Genomic DNA, 15,734 nt, shown 5'->3' with positions numbered 1-15,734 from the left:
ATTTTTAAACTGACGTTCCTTCAAGTGAAAGGCCGGGGATGAAGTTTAATGCAATTGAATTACCATGGGTATTAAGTTTCAGGTCAGTTTCTGATTCACTGTGGATTCTTCAGTCAAGTGTGTTCAATTATAACTCTAAGTCAGGTAAAGCAAGGATTTTTATTATTTTTATATTGTCCCTGTACTAGCAGGTAATTTCATATTCCAAGACTTTTCAAAACTATGAAGGACATCTACATACAACTTTTTTTTTTAAAATGCTGCCATTGAAATTGCTGTAGATTAATGAGGAAAATAGACAGCAAATGAGAATTCAACACTCAGGAGAAAGGGATATTACATAAAAAGTTTAGCATATCCTTATTTTTAAATTTTCTCAAAACAAACTGATACTTAAGTTTGTTTTAAAGAGAGTGGGGGGGGGATTCAAACAGCATTGAGAGAGAACAGTCACTTGTTTATAGAAAACAAAGAATATTCCAAAATAGCTATTCAATTCAATTGATATAACAATGAAAAACATGTGGAGGAGGATTTTACATTATGTACAACTATCCCCTAGGAATTGGACTTAGACCACAAACTAATTTCTCATACACCAAAAGAACCTCCAAATAGATTGAAATTACTTTCAAACTCCTTCCAAGATAGTGTGAAGTTAAAACAGGTGTTATTAATATTCCTAACCTAAATATTTTTGCTTTGATGTATGAATGATAGATGTAAACTGAACAGTCAATACATTCCCATAATCCTTCAATGTATAATCGCTACCATATATACTCGTTCATTAGCCCGTTTGTTTATAAGCCGACCCCCCAAGATGGTTAGGTAAAAATAGCAGAAACTGTATGACCCTTTCATAAGCCGACCCTATATTTCAGGGGTTGGCAAACTTTAGCTCCTGGCCGTCAGGGTAAGCTGCTGGCGGGTTGGGACGTTTTGTTTACTTGGAGCGTCTGCAGGCATGGAGCCCCTCAGCTCCCTTTGGCCACGGTTTGCCAATGGAAGCTGAGGGGCTCCATGCCTGCAGATGCTCCAGGTAAACAAAACAACAATGTATCAGATATTAAATTCAGTAATTCCATAGAGTTTAAAATCATCACATTTTGGTGTAGACCCATTTATAAGCCAACCCTCGCTCTTTGATGCGCCACTTTTTTACCAAAAATATTCAGTTTATGAACTAGTATATACGGTAAGTATTATTATTTGTGAATACATGCCTAGCAATGCTGTACTAAGATATTTCACATGTATGAATTGATTTGTAGCACTAATTTGCTCACAATCTGTTGCCAATTTTAGTGCACAGTTTCAAGTACAGTTTGCTTATTATTTAGGATAGCACATGAGATTATCACATCTCAGTATAGCTAAACCACAAGTATCAGGCAACACTGAAAAACATTCTCTGTTAAATTAATGAATAATATTGATCTAATTTCCCTTTTTGAAGTGGATAATTACGTACATCAATTAGGTCTTAAATGGAAGCACTTAATATTTATAGTTTTGGTTATGTATAATTTCATTAATCCCACAATGCTAGATTATTGCTTGCTACACTATGACCAAGTGAAGTTCCTGGAACACAATACCGTTTATGCTAAACTAGAATGACTCAAGAGCAAATTGCATCTCCCTATTCCGGAATAGACCCCTGCACCTCAGGATCAATACACCTTGAATACGAAATGGTGTTGTTGATGCCTACCCTCTGTTAGGGTGGTTCCTGCTTTGAAAGGGAAGCATTCATTTAGAGCAGTGGTTCCCAAACTTTAACAACCTGTGAACCCCTTTCACTAAAATGTCAAGTCTCGTGAACCCCCTCCTAAAAATGAATATTTCCAGGGATTTTCTCCTTTACTTGAGTATAAATTATAAAAGCAGTGATCTTGGAAATATAATTTTTATGACAAGATTATTACACAGTATTTATTATTATTAATCATTGCAGTATTTTTATTACATTATGAAAATGGCAACACTTCCAAGATCTCACTTTCAAGCTTGTATCACTTTGAATAAGCCTATTATAAGACAAGGCTTCTATTATTCATCAAGGAGTATCAGATTTGAAACAGCATGAAGGTATTTAAGAAGCCAACTCAAAGAGTTCCTCCTACACAGGCATTCAGGTCTTGAGCAGTCCAGGCAAACAACACATGTTACAACAAAGCCTAAACTTGTTCTTCATAATAATTTTAAAAACAATACTAGCTGCATATTTAATTTTAAAAACAGCAAAAAATATCTACCTCCCTTTCCATTTCTTATAAGGAGTCTTGACGTTTAAATCTCCTCACGGTTGCTTTGCTTTGATCTGCTTAGCTCTTGGAAGTCCAGGGGCTCCGGGCTGCTGGCCCTGTGCTGCCTGGGGTCCCTAGGGACAGCTCTGTCCACCATTAGGAAATTTTTTCCCCCGAGAACCCCCTGTAACACTTTTATAATTTATACTCAAGTAAAGGAGAAAATCTCTGGAAATATTCATTTTTAGGAGGGGGTTCGCGAGACACAACATTTTAGTGAAAGGGGTTCACGGGCTGTTAAAGTTTGGGAACCACTGGTTTAGGTGCTGTAATAGAGATGAGTCAGTTTATGCACTGACTTACCATCCTCTCCAGCAACCCCTACGAAGTAAATGCCCATGGGATCAGAGCTCAGAAATACACAGTACAGGCCCATGCGTTGTACTGATAGCAATCTCAAACTATTATTTTAGTTTCCAGAATCTCAGCTCTCATAAAAAAGAATTAAGAGTATAGGTAAGCCTCTAAAGTGTCATGGATGGGAAGAAAACCCCAAAAATGTCACATAGTTTAAGTTACTAAGTTTAATATGTACAAATACTCTCTTGCTCTTTTCAGTTCAGCTTCTAGTGCTTCTGCATTTTGTTCCAGTATAAGTATAAAGATTCAACAGCACCAAGTTAACATTTAGGGTAACTTTTCTAAATTCTAAGAGGACAGCTCCTAGGAGGAGCACTCAAAACAAAGGTATTCCTAGATTGGATAATCTCATGGGGATTTACGGGTAAATCTTCCCCTTCTGTGAACTTTTGTACAAGAGTAGAACATACTGGCTTACAATAGTAAACACTTACAATTTGTTTCATGCTTAAGGTACACACCCAGCCAGCTCACATTCCAAAAATTATGACAATCAGGCCTTTATTTCTCTAAGTAAATTAGGGATGCATCGCAGAAATACACTTTCATCCATTTATGCAGGAACATTCAATTGAGTATTAGCCTGCCTAAAGCAAACATGATGTGCCATGAAGAATTCATCAAGTTTTGTGAACAGCAAGCAATTACCCAAAAGATACTAACCCATATTTAAAGTAGCTATGGTGAAGACAAAAATTGGATTCAAAATAAATTTTATACATATTTCTGCTTCAAAAGTGCCACATATTGCCTTTGATCTGCACATAAATCAGACACAGTATATGGTCCAAAGTTTACTAAAAGGATTTTTACATCATAATACACAAACAGGCCATAATTATCTATCTGAAAATTGAATCTATATAAAGGGCTAACATTTGTGTGGGCAGAATGACACTTCCCGCTTAGAACATGTTCAAAACTGTTTTCTTAGGAAGGTCCTTGGTGTTCCACTTTACTTACACAGTCCCATGGTGTGTACTAAAGTAGGTTGTACATCCTTGGATGCAAAATTTGAGTAATTGGGCTTTTAAGTAGTGAGGTGGGGGAGAAAAATAATTAAATTAGTGATGGATAATAGACTCCCCAAAAAGTGTTTGTTAATAAGGGAAGCTAATAGTACATCAAAATATAAAATTGGCCAAAGGTTGTTTAAGACAAAGGTGCAGGATGAATTGAATAAAGGATGCTGACCTATACTGACTCTATACTGACCTATACCCACTCTACATTAGTGTTAAAATTACACAAGGTGCAGAGCAATGGAGAATCAATCGTGCCCTACAAGTGTAATCCTTCAACTCTCACCCATGTGAGTATCCTTACTTATGTGAGCAGTCCCATGGACTTCTCATGAGAGGGTTTCAGAATCAGGTCCTAAGAGAATAACTGCTAAGAATGAGGACAGGAAAAGAAACCCCAAAACGGGGAAACTAAGCAGTCCATAATGACTGAAAATGACCACTGACTCATTTAAAGTTAAGAGAAATATTTGTAATTCATTTCGCTCTTACAAGGAAATACAAAAGAAAAATGTTAAAAATGTTTTTGAAAGTTCTGCCTTAACTGGACAAAATAAGGACTTCAGAATTACAACATCCTAGTGTGCCTAGCAAGCATAGCAATTGGAGAAGTAACCACATAATATACATCTACATACAGCACTTAAAAGATTATAAATGATCCATAGTAAATGAAAAAGTATTAAAAGCCAGAATATTTTTATATATACCCAGAATGTTGAAGTGTCTCCCTTGTGTACTATTATATACTCAACTTTAACATTTTGTTGACCTAGGTTTTGTGTTGAATTTCCTCAAGTATTCTAAGAAAGAAAAAAGTTTTGATGCACTAGTTTACATATTTCAGTGTGGTTTGTAATATAGTGATTACCAGTTCAAATAACCACACCCATTATTTATATTATATTCGGCAATATGTACTAGATTTATACTTATTTTGTTAAAAATTGGAAGTTATAGTGGATATCATTTAAAATTTATTTTAAAAAAGTGTATTTAACCATTCTTAAATTAAATAACCTGATATTTTTTGCCAAGTGTGAAAATCAATATTTTCCCTCATTCATTCTTTGATTACTCAAAATTGACTAAAGAGTTTCACTAAACTTCCAATAAATAGAGAATATAAACTTTTGGACTAAAATTAAGTGTGAAAATATCACTTAAAAGTTGAACTTTTTTAGGTGTATTATACAGTATTCTGGAGTATTCTGTAAATAGAGGTTTAGCTAGAAAGTGCCTATGCTACATAAAACACAATCTTGCTACTGGTCTTTACTATCCTTGGTAAGTTTAGTCCTTCTCTCTACATTACTTTTGTCATCCTACTTGCATATTTATTCTTGAAATATATCCAGACTTCCTTCTGATACTTGTCTAAGTCTCTCAGATATTAGTGTTAATGGAATGCTATGTGGGTTGAATATCCACATCTTCGATAGTCAAGCACTGATGACCCCTTTATCCTAGAGACCTCCCTAATATACTACACATAAATCACTGAGTCTCAGAATTTCTGAGTTCTATTCTTGGCTCTGTCACAGACGGAGAGATTTTGGACAAGTTATAAACACCGTGCCTCAGTTTCTCCATACATAACATGGAGTTAGCAAGGCTTCTCGATGTTATATTATGTTGAGATTGTTAATTCACTAATACACCTCTACCCCGATATAACGCGACCCGATAGAACACGGGTTTGCATACAACACGGTAAAGCTCTGTCACGCTGCTCTGAGTAGCGTGTTACGGGTGTCAGGCCAGGCCGGGGCTGAGGGGCTTGATAAGGGGCAGAGGGTCTCGGGGTGGTCAGGGGCTCCCCTCACCCAGGGACTGGGGGGCAGGAGCTGTGGGAAAGCACCTTTGGGGGCCCTGCAGTCCAAGAGTGGCCCAGGGGATTAGCGAGGGGCCGGGAGCAGCCCGCTCCACTTCCCTCGCTCCAGCCGTGTCACTTGTGGGAGGGGGAAGGGATTCCCCCGCACTCACCAGCAGCAGCGGAAGCTGAGCAGCCCAGCCCCAGCCCGCTCCACTCTGCCAGCTCCCAGCTGCAGCGCTCCGCTTCCCACAAGTGAGTACGGGGGGCGTCCTTTCCCCAACCTCCCTGCACTCACCTGCAGCGGGAAGCGGAGCACCACGGCTGGGAGGTGGCAGAGTGGAGCGGGCTGGGGCCGCATTGCTCCGCTACCCGCTGCCAGTGAGTGCAGAAGGCGTTCTTTCCCCAACCTCCCCAGCGGTGGGAAGCGGAGCAACCCAGCCCCAACCAGCTCCACTCCGCCAGCTCCCAGCCATGGCGCTCCGCTTCCCGCTGCAGGTGAGTGCAGGACCTTTCCTCAGCCGACCCCCAGCAACACGGCTGGGGCCGGGGCAAGGAAAGCGGAGCAGGCTGGGGCCACGTCGCTCCGCTTCCTGCCGCAGGTGAGTGCGGGGGGCATCCTTTCCCCAACCTCTCCGCACTCACCGACGGCGGGAAGCAGAGCACTGTGGCTGGGAGCTGGCAGGGTGGAGTGGACTGGGGCTGCTCTGCTTCCTGCTGCTGCCAGTTAGTGCCTGTCAGGGGGCGGGGAGGGATGGATAGGGGTTGGAGCAGTCAGAGGACAGGGGGGTTGGGTAGGGGGTGGGATCCTGGGGGTGATTAGGGATGGGGGTCTGTGGAGGGGGCAGTCAGGGAACAAGGAACTGGGGGGCAAAGCAAGTTTGATGTAACGCGGTCTCACCTATAACGCGGTGAGATTTTTTGTCTTCCAAGGACCACGTTATATCGGAGTAGAGGTGTATCGGTAAAGCAAATCTTTGGATGGATAGTATCAGTAGCGCAAAGTAGTATTAAGAGTATCATACCTAACAGTTGGGTTGAAGGGCTTAGATTTAATCAACTTCTACTTCCAACGTAAATTTTTATAATAGTTTCTAAGGGGCTTCATTGAAATGGGACTGCTCATATGTTCAAAGCTGAGCATATGCTCAAGTGCTCTGCCAGATCAAGGCCAGAGTGCTTAGCACCCTGCAGAATCAAGCCCTTTATGAGCTCATTGTGGTGGCTATTTTTGCTTTATACTTTTGCTAAATAACAAGAGGATTTTCTACAACTACAAATGTTGAACACGTGAATTAATCAAACAGCATCACACACAGCAGCTTTGCAAAATTCAGCTTGTCCAACCACTTGGAGTAAGCAACTTCTGTTTTGAGCAGCAAACAAAATATCAGTATAGTATTTCAGTCTATTCCTGGGGGAATTCTGCACACATGCATATTTTATTTTTTTGTGCAGAAAAAAACTTCTGTAGAAATGTTGCCACCGTTCCACCTTTTGCCCACCAGAGTGCACTGTGGCAATATAACACAGCAGCAGCTCCCAGCCAGCTAGGTAAGAGAAAAAGCCTGCCTTCTTCGCAGGACCTGTCAGGCCAAATCAGGATACAGGGGCTATGGGGAGACAGACAGCATGGGGCTGCTGAGGGGTCAGACTGGGGCTCATAAGGGCTAGTGGGGGAGGACAGACTGGGGCAGGAGCTGAATGGGAGTGGAAGCACAGGACCGCATGGTGATGGGGGAGGGGGTGCAGAGCTACATAGGGACAGAGGGTGGCTGATTGGAGGCATAGAGACACATGGGGACGGGGGAGAGGGGACAGGGACACATAGGGACAGGGGAGAGGCTAGATGGAGGCACAGAGCCACATGGGGATGGGGTACAGGGCCATATATTGATCGGGGAGAGGGTGTAGGAACACATGGGGACAGGGGCAGGTGTGCCTGAGTGAATGTGAGAGGCTACAGGTCACTCAAGGTCTGCATGGGGGAAGCTCCCTAACAATCCCTCCCCGCCAGCGGTGGCTCCAGGCACCAGCACTCCAAGCGCGTGCCTGGGGCGGCAAGCCACAGGGGAGGGGGGGGAGGGTGCCTGCCAGTCCCAACGAGGGTGGCAGTCAGGCAGCCTTTGGCGGCGTGCCTGCGGGAGGTCCACCGGTCCCACGGCTTCGGCGGCAGTTCAGCAGCGGGTACACTGAAGCCGTGAGACCAGCAGACCTCCCGCAGGCAAGCCGCCGAATCTGCGGGACCGGGGACCTCCCGCAGGCAAGCCACCGAAGGCTGCCTGACTGCCATGCTTGGGATGGCAAAAAAGCTAGAGCCGCCCCTGCTCCTTCCCTAAAAAAACCTGTTCCATACTTTTCCCACCCATATCCAACAACCCTTCAAGTTCACACCCAGGCTCTTTCCCAGCAATTTACTTCCCTCTCCCTCAGCTTCTCCATTACCTCCGGCACTCCCAAGCCTTTGCACTGCTTCTGAGGGGTGCAGGAAATATGGTTCTGTATTATAGTTTAAATGTATTATTACTCAGAGTTCTGTATTAATATGCCTAGCAAGGAATCTATTGGTCAAAAAACATTTCCTGCATCTTTTTTGTTGTCAGTATTGTTACAGACTTACTTGCTAACAGGTATTTTGAAATAAAATGACCAAATATAATAGAAACTGGTGTGATTATATTGTGTTATTTTGACAAATAAAATAAGCAGAATTTTAATATATTGTGCACAGAATTTTTAATTTTTTGTTGCAGAATTTTTAGGCACAGAATTCGCCCAGGAGTAACCGTCATGTTAAGGGTGGGCAAGTAAATTATTGTCCCTTGGCTGGCAATTTTTCATGCTAATTTTGTATGGCTGCTAGACAGAGGAATCTTGCTACTAGATGTGGCATGGTCCACTGAGAGTGAGGAGACCTGCGTCTTATTTCAGAGTCTGTTGCTGACACACTGCGTGACCATGAGCCAGATGCTACATCCATTAAAGTCTGTTGCAAAACTTTCATTTCAAACCCCTGGTATTTCTCTCTTCTATTTTGGTTTCCCTATCTGTAAAATTGGGAATGATATATAGCAGGGGTCAGCAACCTCTGGCACGCAGCTCGCCAGGGTAAGCACCCTGGCGGACCAGGCCAGTTTGTTTACCTGCCGCTTCGGCAGGTTTGGCCGATCGTGGCTCCCACTGGTCGCAGTTCGCCGTCCCAGGCCAATAGGGGTGGCGGGAAGCCGCGGCCAGCACATCCCTTGGCCCGCGGCACTTCCCACCACCCCCATTGGCCTGGGACAGCGAACCGCGGCCAGTGGGAGCCGCAGTCTGCCGAACGTGCCATCGCAGCAGGTAAACAAACTGACCCGGCCCGCAGAGGGTGCTTACCCTGGAGAGTCGCGTGCCAGAGGCTGCCGAGCCGGATATACAGTTTTGTAATGTGCTTTGACTCTATAAATGAAAAGCACATTAATTCACACTCAGGATAAAAAGCACTACATAAGTGGTAAGGTAATTAATGTTGTATTAATAACTTGCACCTGTGACGGGGTAATCCAATGCAATGTACAGAATTTTGCTAGTCATCAAGTGGAAAAAAAAATTATATAAAAAGGTAATGCATCACTGAATTACTTCAGCATTTATTCTGTCAATTGTAGTTTTGTTTTTAATTACGATACTTTATAATGTTCTTGCAAGTACATTGTAATACATATTTATGTAAAAATTAGTCTTAGCAATGCAAAAAATTACTACAGAAAACACTGCTGAGAAATATGGAGAGAAAGTGTTTTTGTACACATTTACGTGTCTGTAGTGTTTGTCTACTATATATCAATTATATACAGAGCCTGCAAGTATACCATTAATGCTACTTTATTAAATTTCCAAAGAGTAATCAAAAATATTATTGGATCCAAAATAAATATCAGCAGCATTCCTCAGAAAAGCCAAATGCTAAGTAAGCACCACTGGAATATATCAAACAAATGATGTGCTATTGGAAAGGAAAAAAAAATCATGAAAATAGTGAAATATTTATCTGTTTATAAGATTTGGTTGAAAAAAATTTTTACAGAGCAGTTTTCCACTGGAAAATTAAGTTTCTTTGAAATCAAAGCATTTCACAGAAATGTCAATTTTGAAGAATTTTTTCAACAGGAAAAGTCAAAACAAATCATTTTGACTCTCTAATTTCAATACAGTAAAAAATGTTTCATAATGACATGGTAAAAGTTTAAATTTCATTTTTATTTGTTTCAAATTTTATATATTAAACTAGTAATTTTATTATACTCTAACATTATAAATTATAATTAATACGTATATTTATGCTTCTGACTTTATCAAAATGATATGATTTGATAGTTTCAAACTGAAGTTTTCTGGAACTTTTGTTTTGCAGGAAATTTCAGCTTTTCACTCTGGTTCAAAACAAAAACAAAGTTTCAAGTGTTAGAATTTCTCACAGAACAGCAACTGCAGATTCTGAACAGCTCTACTATTTACAGAGTACGTTATATAGTTGTATAATGTTTACATTGAAGCGAAGTTCTTTAAAGCTTATTAGGAAAATATATATATACACACACACATCAAAAAGTGTACTTAGGGATATGATAGATCGGTGGTTTTCAACCTTTTTTAATTTTCAGATCCCTACAAAATTTCAAATGGAGGTGCAGACCCCTTTGGTAATCTTAAAACAGTCGGCGGACCTTCAAGTGTCTGCGGACCATAGGCTGAAACCGCTGTGATAGAACATATGTGAATGTTTGTAGAAACATGCATTTCAAAATTATTTTATGTCATCACCTGTAATGGCACATTATAGTACAATGCATGTTATTTTTCTAAGCACTGCATAGTGTAAGGGCATATCTACTTATGGGAACCTATTTATATAAACATAATTTTATGCAAAAAACAGTCCTCCAAATACATTTGGAAAAAAAAAAAAAAAACTTACCCAAGTATCAGTTTGTTAATCTGACAACAGAGAAGATACTTAGAAATAGTCTATGTAAAACAATTTTCTGTCTGCCCATGTATCCTCCCTTCCATGTACTGAATTGATTTATCCTGAAATGGCATTCATGTACATCAACGTTATTTTGTGGCTGGTAAGAAAAACAACTGCCAAGGTACTTATTGTGGTAGTGTGGTACAAATATCTTGTTTAAAATATAATATCAGTGTACTGGAAATGAGGGAAACAGTATTTCACCATCTCAAAGTTTCATATTTACCATTCAAGTCAGGAAGAGATTTAAAACCAGAGAAACACAAAAGGAAGTGAGATATGGACCGTTTCCAAGAGCTCCTCTGCTCCAATATGTTCATTTCTACTGCTTGAAGAAAGATTTGAACCAATGTTCCCAGCTCAAGGTCAGAAAGTTCAATAAATGAATCCCAAGTTTCCAAGCCATACCATTAACTGCAATTGTTTTTGGTAGCGTTCCAGTGAAACAAGTTTTGGTTGTTTTTTTGTTTTTGTTCTTTTTTAATTTGTAATTACTTTGTGTGTATTGGTCACTCAATTGTTGGCAACACCCTCAAAGGAGCTTTAGAGGCAATTGTGCAAAGACCATCCTGATGATGTTTTTAAGCAGGTATATTATGTAATCAGTAGTATAGATGATCATGCAAGAATTTACCTCAAAGTGTGGAAACTAGCCATTCATTTCCCTTTACTCCCTTTCCCAAGAATCTCCAAGTTAAAATAAATCTAAGATTCCTCATGCAGAAAAACTTTGTTAATGTAAAAGTCAACAACCTTGCCCCTCCTTCCTGCACTCATTCGAGGACGGATGAACCTGTATGGCCAAATAAGGAAGCAAGAGACATTTGCACATCCTTTGGACCTGAACTGGAAGGTTAGTTATTTTCTTTTGAGGTCTGGGACAAGTTCAGTAACACCCCCACCAAAACAGTGGGAGAGGAAGAGTGAAGTCAGCCTGCTCCAATTCTCTCTCATGTCTCTTTAGTACTGGCACCCTAAAATACACAGCAGACAAATCTATCATACTCCCGAGGCAGACACAAGCTGTCCAGTTTAGCCATCTACATTGTCAGGGGAAGGCTGGCAGAACTGCCTATCAAAGGCTTCTCCCTCCCTTTGGAGAGAGGTCAAAAGAGTCCTCACAGACAAAACTTCTGCCAACAGGGATAGAGTTGCCAGGCCTCCACCAAAAAATGATGCTACCAGGGAAAAGAAGGAAATCTCTGCAGAATAAAAAGTAGCCACATAAACTGCCCTATATATTTAAAATGAATAAATTCAGTTTTTCTTACACCAAAACAAGCACCATGACATAGTATACAATGCCAATGCACCTTTATCTGTAATCTTAGAAGTACAGTGGTCTAAGATCAAAGACACGATTATCCAAATCTAAGGTAACCAAAGACTGGCTATGACCCACCAAGGTGTGACTTCTTCAAACATGGCTTGATGTGGTGAAGTTATGAAGACCTACAGCCTTGAAGAAGCCAGGCTGATGTCTGGTATTGAAGGAATTGACCAACAGACTTTGAAGTTTGCTGAGGATCCAGAACCCTTTAGTGGGGACTTATTCTATTGAGCAAGCTCTGTCAAATATCAGAAGGTTTCAGGCATCTCCATAAAACTTAAATCAGAGGTTCCGAATGGAATGCCTCCAGCAACTGTAAGTAGGGAGTCATTTTTGCAATTCCAAAGTAATATCTTGATAGCTAACTATGCAGACACAGAGATTAGGACTTTTAACTTGCTTCTTGTTAAAAAAATTCTTTATTTATTGATGTAACTGGTTCGAATACATTATTGTAAAAGCATTACACTGTGGGATCTCTTCTGTAAGAGAAGTTCAATAAAACGTTAGCATAAATTTCTATTTAAAATATCTCTCTTCCCTCTGCCACCTCCTGCAACTACATTTCTCATCATTCCCTTCTTCAGAGGTTATTGGCTAGGTCCTCAGGTGTGCCTTGGCTGTTCTGTGCCACATCGCCAGCATACTTTGGCTGCAAACCCTGTCTAACCAGCCCAGGGAGGATTACCCCCCGGGGTGATCTTGCAATAAAATAAGGCTGAGGTAGAGAGCTGCTCCAGTACAATGCGATGAAGATGGCATGCAGCAGAGCAAGGCAATGCAAAGGGAGTTTTATGCCACCTTTGTGTACTACCACTCCTCCTGGCTTCAGCTTCTGTCCCTTTTGGTCATACCAGAGGATCTACCTTTGTACTTGAAGACCATCTGGTTTGTTATCATCTCTCCTTAGAGTCTGGGGGTAAATGCTCACCATGCAATTACATATGCTTACCTCTGCCAATCTTCTTCCACTTTCCCTCTCTTTTTTTTTTTTAATCTGAGACCAGAATGTCTCCTAGGACTTTTTCAAATAAATAAATAAATAAAATTTACAGCCATGCATATTTTAGGTCTGTACTTGGGTTCTAGACCTATTGTTATCCTGCAATATAAGCTCAATATGTTATGAAATACTGGCTTAATATAAATGTTCTCATAACACCCTCATCTCCTTAGTAACTAAGCGCCTTCCAGAACTGCATTAAACAATGTGACTAACATCTGTCATGTATGGTTTATTCTCTCTCTCATCCTCTCCCCAGAGAGAATTGTGTGTGCAGTGTAGTTTTTTGTTGTGGTATGGTTTGGGTTGGTACTGTTTTAATATGCATGTTGCCACATTTATAGTAAAGATGACAAGGCTGAAGAAGTGAAAGTGGAAGGGAGATTTGTGATGGTTCTTAGATTCTGTGAGAGTTCAGTTACAAAACAGCATTTATCTCAGTTCTGACAAGTCCATAGGTGGGTCTTGGGCAACTTCCTCTCCCAAAACCTCAGATTAAATATACTTTACTTAGAATTTTTTTTACTTCTGCTTTCAAACAAACATGCTTGAAAAGGCCATTTCAGGAAACTTCCTTGAGGCATGCCATTGAGAATGGGGACCAGTTCTGGCAACTAACAGAAGTGTGTCCAGGGCAGATTCAAAGTCCCACCATCCCTAAAGAATGCTCATTTGCTGCTGGAATTATTGCCTGGACACAGCATCCTTTCCAGTAACTTTTTTAAAAACTGTTTTTTAAGCTCTCGTCAGACAGGTTTTGGCCAGTACATCTGGTAGCAAGCAGAGGATCAAGAGGAACTTATAAGTAGCTACAGTGAAACTAGACAACCTTTTAATCTGTCTAGTAAATGTTTGACGTTTCTGTTTCCAGACAAGCAAAACAGTGATAAACAGCGCAAAATGAATCCTGTACCTTACTCAGCTGAAACTACTAAACTCTACAGGAATGAACTCTTGGTCCCATTCATGTCAACATGAAAACTCCCATTGACTTCAATAGGGTAGGGTTTCAGCTCAGAAGTTTTGCCTGAGAAAGACTGGCCCTTAATTTGTACCCCAAATATTTTCTTAAACAGCCATAGGTTTAGAAAACTGACAAACAGTATACGTCCAACAGACCCAATTACCCAATTTGGATGTGCAACGCATAAAAGATTATGAAAGCATATGAAAACTGAAAGATGTTTATGATTAAGTGCACTGTGCAATTTTAAATGTCTGTCAGTTTTGGTTTTTGTGTTTTTTTTAATGTGCAAAGTTTCAGCCCAGACAGACACAAGCTCTACCTCTGAAATTAAGATACAGCAGAAATGTAATCAGATTTCCAATAACAGATCCACTGTCATAAAAAAGGAATAAATATCTAAAGCAATTTCCCACATGTATCAATGCACTCCAACACCGTTCATTTGATTATCAGGTGGATTAATGTCTCATCCTGTGTCTTGCTGGACACTAACTTTGTGTTTTTTCCATCCAACCTGTTAATATTTTGTAACTGATCAAACACACACAGGACGCTCTAACCTTGTCACTTTTGCCCTATTGCAGAAGAGACATTTGGCTACTATCAAATACAGTTTAATGTCGGATTCGTTCTCTATCCTTGAGCTAGTATATGTTGCATTTGCAGAGGGACAGACTCAATCTAATGTATCTTTTCCTAGGGCTAACTACGCGGCTCCTAAACAAGAAACCAGCAGCCCTTTGCTGTCCTACCCCCTAGCGAACTTGAACGACGGATCCGGACTGGCCACCACAAAAGGAGAAGAACGCAGCATAAAAAAGCCAAGTTGGCCGTAATCCAAGCGCTGTCGGGCTACAAAACCCCCAAAGTACAGGGAAACAGAGCTGTAAAGCTTGTTCTCACGTCAGCCATTTTAGAAGCCTGATCTGGCAAGGGGCTTGCTGGCCCCAGCTTTGCAGCTCCTGCTGCTCCCCTCGCCCGGCCGCCCTGCATTTGGACATGTATTGTTAGCAGGCACCTTATCTGTCTTTCCCCAGGAGGCCTCGCGTCTCCTATCAATAAATCAGAGGCGGATTTGTTTGCAAAGTGTCCAGGCTGCAAAGCTCCCGTTCAACACCGCCCTCCCCCGCCCGTTTTCACTTCCAGCTCTCAGCGGGGCTTTAGCTAATCCCCCCGCGGGACAAAGCCACTGCCCCCCCCCCCCGATCTGACCAATGTGATTATTGATCACTCGCCTCCCCCTCTAAGCGCACCCCGCTCCCCAGCCCGTCCACACGCACCCCCGCGTGCAGCTGGAGCAGGCCGCGGCCTCCCCCGCCCCGCGGCTCACCTTGGGGTCCGGGCCCAGGATGAGCACCTGGCTGTTCTCCTCGTCCTTCTTGGCTGCCTCCTTCTGCGCCAAGGCGGAGTTAAACGACACTTTCACCATGGCGGCGGCGGCCCCAGCTGCTGGAGGGACAAGACCGGGGGGGAGGGGAGAGCGAGCCTGGGCGGCGGCGGGTTAAAGGGGTTCAAGGCTCGGGGCTGCTACGCTCAGCTCCGCTCGCAGTCCGGTCAGAGCGCTGAGGTGCGGGGCACTGCCGGAGCCTCCCGTGGGGGCGGAGAAAGGAGGCGGGGCCTGGCGGGGAGGACGGGGCAGGCTGGGCCCAGCCGCTGCGGTGGGGTGGGGGGGCTGCCTGCGCAGGGGCGCAGCGGTGTCTTCTGCTGCCGGGCCCGGGCCCGGGCCCAAAGTGCGGGCACGGTCAGGGGGGTGCCCCCGCCCTGCTCCCCCAGATCTGCCAGCCCTGCGCGGGGCCGGGAACCCCGCTTCAGGGGCGCTGGGTGGGATTCCTGCTCCCGCCGGGCTTATTGCGGACACCCAGCTCGACTGCTTCGGGCAGCCCCTTTATTGCTGTCTCTCCCCCCTCACCCCGTCCGCT

At 42.5% G+C, this 15,734-nt stretch overlaps 1 protein-coding gene across 1 annotated transcript in view; it reads right to left on the bottom strand.

The window, feature by feature from the left end:
- ITM2B (integral membrane protein 2B) overlaps positions 1-15,400 on the bottom strand; it is a 28,375-nt gene extending 12,975 nt beyond the window's left edge. The window contains exon 1 of the mRNA XM_045013822.1: positions 15,146-15,400. Within this exon, the coding sequence (XP_044869757.1) occupies positions 15,146-15,244 (99 nt within the window). The 5' untranslated portion in view covers positions 15,245-15,400. The remainder of the gene's footprint in view (positions 1-15,145) is intronic.
- Positions 15,401-15,734: the final 334 nt, after the last annotated feature.

The sequence above is a fragment of the Mauremys mutica genome, chromosome 1 (assembly GCF_020497125.1).
Source record: "Mauremys mutica isolate MM-2020 ecotype Southern chromosome 1, ASM2049712v1, whole genome shotgun sequence".
NCBI classification, from domain to species: domain Eukaryota; kingdom Metazoa; phylum Chordata; order Testudines; family Geoemydidae; genus Mauremys; species Mauremys mutica.
The sequence above is the reverse complement of the archived record's forward strand: the minus strand, read 5'-3'. Positions and strand labels throughout refer to the sequence as shown.